Below are 11,472 nucleotides of genomic sequence, written 5' to 3' on the forward strand. Positions count from 1 at the left end.
TTCCTCCTTTGTGTGGAGCCTTTCTAACAACATCATGACACCTATGACATGTTTGGTGGTGTTTCCCATCCCTTTTTTTTTTTTCTCTCTTTTCTAAATTTATAATAAAAAAAAGGAGTAATAGAGAATGAACTAAGGCGCTGAAATAGGCGATATTTTTGCAATGATGAATTAGACAGTCGATTGCAACCTTTCTTCCTCCATGATTTAATCAAGAGAAATGTTTTGTGCATCATGAGTGGTGCAGCACCGAGCATACCATCCGTGACGATTGTCTCACGTGCGAGAAAGAAAGAAAAATTTTTTTTTCAGTGCACAAAGCATTTCTCTTTAATCAAATAGATAGGTAGATGGAGGGCAAGGTTAGGGCAGAACACCGTGGGTGGGGCCCTCGCATTATTATGATTTCTTTTGGGAGACAAGGCCCATCGCTATCCGTTCTCCATGCAAGATATGCTGATCTTTTTCCAGTCCATGACATGGGACTGTCGCTTACCCAATGTAATCTCTATTCCAGAAGAAAGAAGCTCCACAAATCCATGAAATGAGACTGTCGCGTACCCAATGTAATCTCTATTCCAGAAGAAAGAAACTCCACAAAGCATGTTATCTTTTATCCCCCTATTTTTGTCTCCCTTCTGGTCTTCTCTAAGGTTACGCCTTCATTTAGTGGATGAGTTAATAAAAACAGAGACTGACATCGGAGAGAAATGGGAACAGATGGGCTGCATTGCTGTTTTATCTTATAATTTTGGCACCTATAATTAAATCTTTTATCCGCAAGCTCTATTTTTATTATAATTTTTCAGCTCCGATGTTAGCATGTAATTGACCCCAAATTTTCTATGATTTTTTTTTTTTTTATGACAAATTTTTACTGTATGACTTAGTCCAGAAACTCCACTCATGCAGCTAACACACAGTAAAATTTGAAGCATGAGCAGCAAATACCCTTGTCAAAAGTGATGACATAAAAGTACAATCAAATAGAATTCCAAAAGACTTGCATAACTACTTGCACCAAACAAATAGGCCATGACACATGATAATAGAACCCTAACCTACCACACTTTTTCTTCCAAGAAACAACATAGACCATCCAACTGCCAACCAACTGACCCAATGCAACCAATACACAAACTCTTTTTGAACCACTCTGAAAAATGAAAAGGAAAGCTCAATTTCCTCTTTATTCTGGCATCGGAATTGTTGAAAGTTTACAATAGAAAGCAGCTCAAGCAAAATAGAGACTAGAAGTACAGCACAAATGGACAAAATCGTAGCATGATTAAAACATCTACCAAACCATAAACCCGTTACAGAAGCCTAGCATATCACTAGATATATTAAATATTTAAATCCTTTGATCACCTAAAAATAGCTAGGATGAACAGCTAATGTCTTCAAATGTTGTATTATCTGATAATGACGACGGACATGAGTAGATATGTTATCCTTTACAAAAGAAAGAGAAAAGCACCAAATCAGTTTTGAGAAACATTTGTGCAATTCCCAGCTAGGTTATTCACAACGTTCACCGGATTTTTGGGCTAACACAACCCCTAGGGCAACAATTGAGGCATACACAGAATTTGGCAGCCTCTGCACTACTTTGCCCACACCAGGCACCCCTTCAGTGGCTCTCTTGGCCATCAGCGCCACTGTTGGAGTCACTACCAATGCAATTATCAGATTCCGACTGACTGCAGTTATGGTATCAGCTGTCAATTCACGAATGAATTCTGCAAACTCTTCACGGTCAAGAAGCCCATCAAGATTAATATCATATTCCTGCATGAAGGAAACAGAACATGATTATGTTTTGCAAATTAATTTAATTAAATATTATAATCAGCCCGAACATTCTATCAAAAAAGTGCGATCCTGTAAATTCTTCTTTAGTCAACTCAACCATCATTGGGATCTTTGATAATAGAATGAAGCTATTATGGAAAAGATTATCTGAATGGTGGAAGGTTGATTCCATTCAAATGCAAGCGTATCTTTGTGCTCCTCTTTTTCTGGTCGGTGACTTATAAAGTAGCTAGTGTGAAAATCTATGGAATCTTTTAGCAATGAGTCCCATGAAGAAACTAAAACATGACCTCATAAGATACTAACAATTGGGACAAAAACAAGAGATTGAGAACTAAGAATTTTTTTTTTAAAAAAACTATATTAGTAAATGAAGATGCATAACTACCGGTGGGACATTAGAGAAGCAGTTATATGGCCAGCACTAAATTAAGGACAAGGATGAGATGTCCAGAGAAAAGATGAAGATCAAGGTTTGCATAATTGAGGAATTGCAACCCGTGCCGGCCGGCTGGCGGTATGATTCAGTATATACCCCCATACCAGGCCTGAACCAACAAAGCAAAAAAAAATGGAGGACAGAAGACGGGGCGGGGGGGGGGGGGAGAGAGAAGAGGAAGGGAAGAAAAGGAAAGGAAGGTCGGCGAAGATACTGGTGGTGGTCGGGGAAGCCCTCGGAAGACCACCGAGACCTCCACCCTCCTCCAAAGAGATGAAAATAGACAGAGATAAAGAGAGGAGAAGGGAGAGAAGCAAAAGTAGATGGAGGCAGTGGGGAGGCCAACAGTGTTTGTTAGACGGCTGCTGAGGCCCCCGGACAACCGGATTCCCCCTCCACAGCCTCCTCTAGGTGGGTCAAAATTGGGGCGACCCCACCCTTGTTTCCATTGTTTATTTTTTATCTGCGATGCACAGTAAAATCAATAATCCTATTGCATCACAAAAAATAAATAAATAAACATGATGAAAATAGGGGCCCGTCGCCCCTATTTTGACCCACCAAAGGCTGGGAGGAGGAGAAATCCAGCTATTCGGAGGCCTCAAGGGCCACCGACAGCCTCCCTACCACCTCCTCCTTCCATTTCTCTCCCTCCCTCTCTATCTCTCTCTCTCTGTTCTCATCTCTTCGGTGAAGGGTGAAGCTCCAGAGGCCTCGATGGCGTCATCAAGCCACTAGCAGCCACCACTAACTTTTTCCTCTCCTACCCTCCCTTTTCTCTCTCCCTTCCTCTCTTTCCTTCTTCCTCCCTCAATTTCTATTGATGTTCCAAATCGAACACCTGAACCACACAAGTAGGCCACTGGTACAATTCAACATGCCTGAAACCACCCAGTTCAGGGTGATTTGGCAAACCATGATAACGATACTGAGGTGCATATGAAGGATAAATAGAAAAGGAAAGGACTATAGAAAGCTTAAAAAAATCAGTAGAAGAAAATAAGAGGAGGATAGATTATTAGGAATATCCATGTGTGGGACTTGTAAAAAAGGGTATGTTGAGCCGCCCTGGTTGTGGAGGGGAGAGGAGTATGGTTCTAAAAGCAGGTTGGAGCTACGTTGCTCATTCAGTAAAAAGAAAGTTCTATCTAGGATGAGATAACCACTTTGGAAACCCAAACCTACATCTCTTCTTATGGATTTCTTTTCTTCACATATTTTTTTAAAATATCCATTTCCCTGCACCTGCACATGCTCTTGATTGACATACACCTCAGACAACTCTGCTGCCTTCATTGAAATATTCTGATGACATATAAGTGTATTCAAAAATTTGAACCAAGAATCCGAAGCATATTAAATGAAGACGTATTACCTACCAAATAGTTGTAATCAAGAGAAATTAGATTAACCTATGAAAAAGGCCCATGGTTGACTATGGGAAAGAGGCGACATCATCAACTAACAAAAGAAGGATCTCACATGTAATAAACTAATTCATAAAATTTAAATCCTTATGGACAGTAAATTAAGCAAATATCTGCTCCTAAACTAATGTTATTTACCTTAAATACATCTCATGTTTTCAAAGACAGCAATAAATCATACGAACTACAACATTGTTTCCTACAAAAAAGTCTTCATTGGGAAAATCCAGAAAAATCTCCTATAAGTATAGGAACTCATATGAGTTTGAACTAGGGCTGGAAACGGGCCGGGCTTGGCCGGGCCACACCCTATGCGAGCCTAGCCCAAAATATTTTTTTGGGCTTCGAGTCGGGCTTAAAACCGAAAATATTTTAAAATTTATAGCCCGAGCCTGATCCGAATCCAATCGGGCCAACCAGAGCCTGAGCCCCAGCCTAAGACCCGGCCCAACCCCCTCCCTCTCCCTATATTTCTCTCTCCTCCTCCTCCTTCTTCTTCTTCTTCTCTCTCTCTCTATCGAGACTTCTATAGCTCTCTCTCTTTTAAGTCGCTGGCCCTTTCCTCTCCTCTGTCTCCTCCAACATGGCATGGCTACATAGATCCGGATTGCCGTTGAAGCAGTGAGGATGGCCGTGAAGATGCAGGACACCACAACACTGTGGTTGCCGGCGAGGAGATAGACCGCAATGACCACCGCCATCATGTTTATCACCCAAAAATACTTGGTCTTAGTCTCGAACTCCATCGTTGCCGCACCAACGAGGGATTCGCGGAGGAAGAACATGGCAGCGGTGCGGACAGCAACGGGGACAACAGCGAGCGTGAGGAAGAAAGCGGCCGGGTCGTTGCCAAAGAGGGTGGGTAAGAGGTAGGTGAAGACAGCGGTGCTCAAACTCAGCGATCTAGCGGTTCCTTCTCGAGCAGGAGCCGTTTGTATGCGACGTTGGTGAATGAGGTGAAGAACGCACTAACAACGTTCCCTCCAACCACCTACCCTAGCTTTTGGCAAGGAAGATGGTGAGGCTGGTAGCACCCGGAAAAGCTGGGGGAGGGAGGGAGGAAGGAGCCGGAAAGGGACAGGATCTTGAAGCGGCCATAGAGGCAGCCGACAAGGCTTTGCCCCAATTTAAGGAAACGAAAAAGAAAAAGCAAAGAAGAAAATAAAATAGGCTCGGGCTTGCAATTGGGCTTGGGCCCAGGTCGGGCCAATGATAGGGCTGACCGCAGCCCAAAAATGAAATGGGCTTTATATCTGAGCCTAAATCCGACCTGAGTTTGTTCAGACCTAGCCCGAAGCCTGACTCACAATCAGGCTGGCCCAAGCCCATTTCTAGCCTTAGCTTCAACACATTTCCAACACTAGTAGCTCTGTCAAGAATCTAGGTACTTGGCGCAAACAATCAATGACTCTTGCATGGATGTACCACAAAAATTTTAAAAATAATTCCTACTCTGAAGGGCTTGGCTTAGACAACCAGGGGAAAGTTAGCATCCATTCCTCCAAATCTCTGGGACAGGGCTTCTTGTTTACAAGTGAATATTTAAACAATAACAACGAGTCTTGAATTTAGCCAATATGCATGTTATTTGTGTCATGTGAAAAATGATAAATTCAAATATATGGTAGCTTGAGGTATGTTACAGCTTCGGATTGTGATACTTGTCTTGTGAAAGAATTAACCATTTTGGACTGATAAAGAAACAACATGCTCATCCAATTCTTCTAAATTCACAAGCTTATCTATGCCATCTAGGATTCACCTCCAATTCCCAGACTAGATGTTTTATTTGGAGGTATTGCAAGATAAGAATATATAAAACCAGTGATACACAAAGTTACACTTGTTGCATCCCCTGATAACCACATGCCACTGGAATACACCATATGACAAATAGTCTGATTGTCATTCTGCCACCATGTATTCATGATTTTTCCATTATTATCCAGCAGACTTCTAATTGTTTAAGGATACACACCTAATACTATTTCTTAGGTTAAAGAAGTTGATTCACAGAATCAAATGAACCCAATTAACAAATCCTAAACTTCAAGTGTGCTAACTGTTTATGCTCACTTTCTACAGAGAGACCACAAATTTAATAGAAACACTAGGCTACCAGATTTCCTTGATAAACCTTAATTTATCATTCATTCAAAACCATATTCAGATAACTTCTACCTAACTGGGTTATTCTATTCCATCCAATAATTTTGGGCTAAAAGAAACACATACAACATTTTACATTAAGTTATCACTGGTATTCTTAACTAGCATGGATCATGCACTTGCAGAAATATAGTGGTTTCAATATGCACCACACTGCATCTACAAGTATAACTTCTGTATGGACAGAAATAAAAGCATGTGATCATATCTCTGATACCTCAACGACAATTTATTAGGAATACAAGAAAACTTAGATGTCATGATTGAGATGGTGGATATAAGACAACATCTACGACTACGGACATCTAAGTGGCAAGCAATGATTTTAATTTTTAAATATATAGATAGAATAATGCATCGTGATGAATGCACCCTTTGACAGAAACAGGCAGCTCACTGGGTTTGGCTTCATGATAGATATAGAGGCATACATTTTCACACTAATGCAACCTTTTGAACACTTTCATGGGTGTAGACATAAACTTATGCTAATATAACAGTGCAGTAAAAATTCCAAAATGGTGGACTATATAATGGTGCTGTTGAACAAAATTTAAAAATGAAAGGCACAATAAGTGTGATTACACGGCTGCATATGCATAAGTAATCAGTCCCTCGACCCTCACTACACCTATATGTGATTACAATATGAAGTCATACTGCATATGGGCCGAAAAGAAGCTGCTTATCACCATCCAGCCATATGTGTGACTCAATTGGCATGATTGGCTGCATACATGATCCATTTAACATTGTGGAGCCAAATATAAGCCCACTCTTATGTCGGCCTATGCAGATGAAGCATGTTCAAACTGATGGCCAGGTCGAATGTGGATTTCAATTATTTTAAACTATCACTAGTAGTCAATACAAAATAATAAGCACTAATTGTTAGTTGTTACTATTATTAGTATTTGTATTAATTATCCAGAAAAATTTTAATATCATTATGGTGTTTCTATCAGTATTTTTTATCTTTAAATAGTTAAAAGATGCTAACTGCAAACGTGCCTGCATATGAAGCCCGCATACTGCATATGCATCATTTTAGTCCCTTGACCACCTGAATACCATGGCTGCTTTCTAAAACACTGATATTAACTCAATTCTTCACAGATTTATCCTAGAATGACCTATTAGTATTCTCATATACGGGGCATCATTTTCTGCATAAAATGTTTAAACATATATAACATAGCCAATGCAACATTATCTTGCAAAAAAACTTGTCAATTTCACAAGCAAGAGATGCTCACACAAAATTCTAAAACATTTTCCCCTCATCTATTCTATTTTAGTTCTTTTGTAAAACATTACTATCCACCTATTCTTCTTTCCTCTTGAGGTCTACCAGCAACATCAATTGCTTCAAGAAATCAAATGGCCACTAAATTTTACTAAAGCTTCATAAGTCATTTTACTTACCTCATTAAATTTTCCATAAAAACCTCAGTTATTCTAAGTCTTTCCATTCTCTAATGTCATCATGCAGCCTAATGTTATTGACATACAATAGAAGCAGGCTTATCTATAATCTCATAGAGCACATCATGGATGGGCTTATCAATCTTGGAGAAAACAAAGATGGACAGGTTACCAAATTGCATTGTCTTGTTAGCAAGTTGTATGGTAAATCCATGAAACTTTCAGCAGTTTGAAGAGTGGACTTTTGGAAGACCACAAATGCGAATGCATATTTTGCATCCAAAGAATTAGCGATAATGACAAAGAATAAAACAAATTACATGATGTTACATCAGCTGAGCTAATACAATCTTACAATGAGAATAAAAGAACCCTCTTTCTGAGTAGCCAAATGACACATGATGTTTAAGGTTTCCATGACATAACCATAATCTTTAAGCCTTGTTTTAATTCCTGAAGGTCAGCGTTATGAGCCATCATCCAAAAACTTCATCCTCAACTAAATTTCTTTTATTTTCCTATTTTATATAGTCCAAAGAAGCATGCTAAGATTCTGGTTTGAGACATGGCATTGGAACTCAGAATCAAGAAAACCCAACAAAGTCGGTGCACCATATTGTGAAGACCAATGATTTAAATGGAGACAAAAATATTTACGTGGTCATCGCTACTGCAAATACGTAAAGACCAAAGAACAATTCCCCTTAGATGGGGAAAAAAACTCCATTTCATTAATTAATCAGAAACCGAAAAAAATCACAGGACTTGCCGACTTGGTTATAGAAACCGAATAACTTCATCTGAACTCAACAACTCAGCTGTGTGCAGTCGCAACTTTCAAATAGACACCATCTTTGTGTTTTGCGATACTTGAGATGAATCAGTGGAACACCGATTCTTCAAATGTTGTTTCTCTAGGCTGCTGTGGATAGACCTGTTTAGACTTTGAATGGAAGCAACAGATAATTGAATCTATCTTCATTCAAGTCTGATTGGCGGGAAAGCAATACAGTGATCTGAGTTCACCACTATGGGACATTATAGTGGTGGTGATCCTATGGAATATTTGGTTGGAGAGGAATAGCAGAATATTCAAGGCTAAGAGGAGGTCTGTACAGGAGCTGAAGAAACGTATCTGGTCTCACTTATCAGCTTGGATGTTGGTTTGCAACATACTGATAAAGATAAAGCCCCACAAAAAATAAGTGGAATCGTGTTGTGGGGTTACACCAGGCTTTTGCACCCTCCTGCTGCTTATGATTTGTATTTTGTGATCCTCTTTTACCATTCCTTGGGTGACTTGAGGTCACATTTTTCATCCATTCTCTTTCTTCCCTTGTTACCTCAACATGCAAGGCTGCTCTTCTGATGTACTTTGTTCATGAACTTGATGACTGTCACAACTTGCCATCATTTACACAGGAAAAAAGTTCCTTTTAACTCAAAAGTTTTCTTGCACAGGAACTCTTGGTCACAGATAGAGTAGATTGAATGTTCTAGTATTCTGAATGCATGGATAGACTCTAGAAACTATCAACAGAGCAACTACAGATGTACAATTCATGAATAAACAAAGAATAATATCAGAAAGAGAGAGCAAGGGTCATAATGTATGCCAAACAAATGTGAACTTACATAGTAAAGGAACCAAGGGGGTGTTTGCTTGGAGGAATAAAGATATGGAATGGGAATGGGAATGGATGACTCCGATTTCAGTTGTTTGGTTGGGGGGAGTCCCACTCCGATTTTCATTCCGGAGAAGAATGGGAATGGCCCAATTTCTCTGTAACCGAATCAGGATCATCCCCATGGGAGTCAAAATCTCATTCCGGTGGAATGAGATAAAATTTAAAAAAAAAAAAACACCCATCGGTGGGCCGAGAGCTGGTATCTGCGGGTGGGCGGGGGAATGCGGAGGTGTGGCGGGGACGGATGGGGTTTTGATGGCGTGGAGAAACCACGGGCCGCAGGGGGGAGCAGCAGCTTGTTCCCTGACGCCGGCGGATCGAGGTCATGGATCGTGTCCAAAAGATCATCGACGGCCTCGAGAAACGCCGACGCGTTAGCGGAGTCGGACCAGATCAACCGGTCAGAGGTTACAAAGCGAGAGATCTGGTGGTCCAGATATCGGATCGTCCGGTTCATGGACGAAAGCGATAGGTGGTCATCGCCTGCGGTGACACCCCCACTTCCACCATTGCCGAGGCTGCCGTCGTCGTGCTGCTTCTCTGAAAGCTTCTCGCGGGACAAGCGGCCGTTGAAGGTGAAGAAGATCTGGAGGATGTCATCGGCCATGATCTCCGTCCGGCCCAGCGTCTTGGCGATGTGTCGGATGGCGGCAAGCAGCTTATCCTCTCCGTTCTCAGAGGCCATTCCAGTTGAAAACCTCTCTACCACTCCCTTCCCACTTCAACCACCGCCGCCACTCCAGCCGTCACTTGCCGTCGTTCTCTACCATGGCCAGCCAGCGAAAATTAGGGCTTTCGAAGATAGGGTTAGATTTAGGGTGGGTTTAGATTGGGCGGTGGGAGAGTATTTTAGATTTTTATATAAAATATAAATAATTTTCATAAAATTATTTATATTTTATATTTTATTTTATAAAATATTTCATCTCTTATTTAAAATTTTTTATTTTATATAAAAATCTATTTTGATTTATATTTTCAAAATAAAGATTCATTCCGATTCTTATATTTAGATGAACCAAACAACGATAATGAGAATCATCCATTCCGATTCCGATTTCGGTTACGAATCAAACGCTTCAGAGGATTTGACCATTCCGATTCTGATTCCAAACCATTCCGCTTTTCATTCCCATTTTGATTTTGGTTACGAACCAAACACCCCCCAAATGTAATAAGTGAGATGCTTCATGCCTAAACCAAACTAGTTCTGGAACATGCTTGCGTAAGCAATGGAAACATGAGGGCCAATGTAGAATAGATCAATTACTTTCGAAAATTGCTTTTTTAAAAATTACTTAAAATATGTTTCTTCTTGCTTTATTTCATAGCTTTATACCAACTCATCTAAAGATTATATCTTTGGTAAGAAATCAAGAAATAAACACTTGCTCGATAATCAGGTGAGTATCTAATCAAACTACACCAAAAGTTTATTTTATAAAAGACTCAAATCTAAGGAAACGAACATCCTACTACCAAACTGAATAATCTCTATAAGCCGCAGCAATCAGGTGATTCCACAAGAAAAGATCAACAGGAACCAATATTAGAACAAAACAAAGCTAACAGACTCTTATCAAACTTTTCCATCCTTCACAACAACCAGCAAATTAAACCCTAATCAAAACAAAATAAAGAATATTTTTCGTGCGATCCGGCAATACCAATGCAGCACAATCACTAAAAACCACACGAAACAAAGTTACGCCGAATCAACAACCAAATCGAAGCATACCTGTATCATGGCTTTCAACTTCTCCCTTGAGGGAGGGTCGTGGTGGGGCCCAGGCAAGTGCTTGTTGATCTCACTATAATCCAACAAACAAAAAGAACAAGAATTAAACAACCCAACAGATTAATCCAGGTAAAAGAAAATAAAAGTAACCAAATCCTCAGAAAATAATAATAATAATAAGACTACTTGTAGACGCGAAGGACGGCGATGTAGAGTTCCGCGAAAGAGAGGCCGCCGCCGCCGTCCGATGTGGAGTCGGCGTCTCTGATGTGGTCAAAGACCTGATCGGATATCTTCCGTATCTGCCTCTCCTTCCACCGCCTCCCTGCCCATATCTCTCACCATTTACTAAGTTTTTGAAATAAGACTGACACGGAAACGAGAGAAGGAAGACCGGGGAGAGGGAGATACCGTGGATTTTATCCTGAATGGTGGCCAATACCTGCCCCATAGGCGAGAAAACACACGCTCAGATACACAGAGAGAGAGAGAGAGAGAGGAGGCGAGAAGGGCGGAGGGTTTAAAAACTAAAAAATTCGGGGGAGATACGAGGGAAGCAAGAGAGAGGTATCTGGGAATCTTGTTCATCTTTTTGGTGCTTTCTGAGGGTTCGGGTTGTATCCATCGCGCGAAAGAGTGATTCATCGTCCTTCGCGGCGTCAACCGTTGGATCGCATGCAGCACTACTCTCAAAGCACTCCACATCCTTTCAGGCCGGTCGTTGCGCGATCCAATGACCGACATCGAAGGTGAATCGTTCTGTTGCGCGAA

The 11,472-nt window shown here is 40.7% G+C and overlaps 1 protein-coding gene across 1 annotated transcript; it reads right to left on the reverse strand.

The window, feature by feature from the left end:
• Nucleotides 1-1,164: 1,164 nt before the first annotated feature.
• On the reverse strand, nt 1,165-11,272 carry LOC105042514 (uncharacterized). Its single transcript, XM_010919770.4, has 4 exons — nt 11,113-11,272; nt 10,888-11,026; nt 10,702-10,774; nt 1,165-1,791 (listed from the first exon to the last, which is right to left on the reverse strand). The coding sequence occupies exons 1-4, from the start codon at nt 11,150-11,152 to the stop codon at nt 1,522-1,524; spliced, it is 522 nt and encodes a 173-aa protein (XP_010918072.1). The 5' UTR covers nt 11,153-11,272; the 3' UTR covers nt 1,165-1,521.
• Nucleotides 11,273-11,472: the final 200 nt, after the last annotated feature.

Source organism: Elaeis guineensis, chromosome 4, assembly GCF_000442705.2.
Source record: "Elaeis guineensis isolate ETL-2024a chromosome 4, EG11, whole genome shotgun sequence".
NCBI classification, from domain to species: domain Eukaryota; kingdom Viridiplantae; phylum Streptophyta; class Magnoliopsida; order Arecales; family Arecaceae; genus Elaeis; species Elaeis guineensis.

Excerpts from the sequence above, each read along its gene's own strand:
- LOC105042514 (XM_010919770.4), bottom strand. The coding sequence starts at position 11,152 with ATGGGGCAGGTATTGGCCACCATTCAGGATAAAATCCACG. Across the intron at positions 11,027-11,112 it reads CATTCAGGATAAAATCCACG|GGAGGCGGTGGAAGGAGAGG; the intron begins GTATCTCCCTCT and ends AGATATGGGCAG. Across the intron at positions 10,775-10,887 it reads GCCGTCCTTCGCGTCTACAA|TGAGATCAACAAGCACTTGC; the intron begins GTAGTCTTATTA and ends GTTGGATTATAG.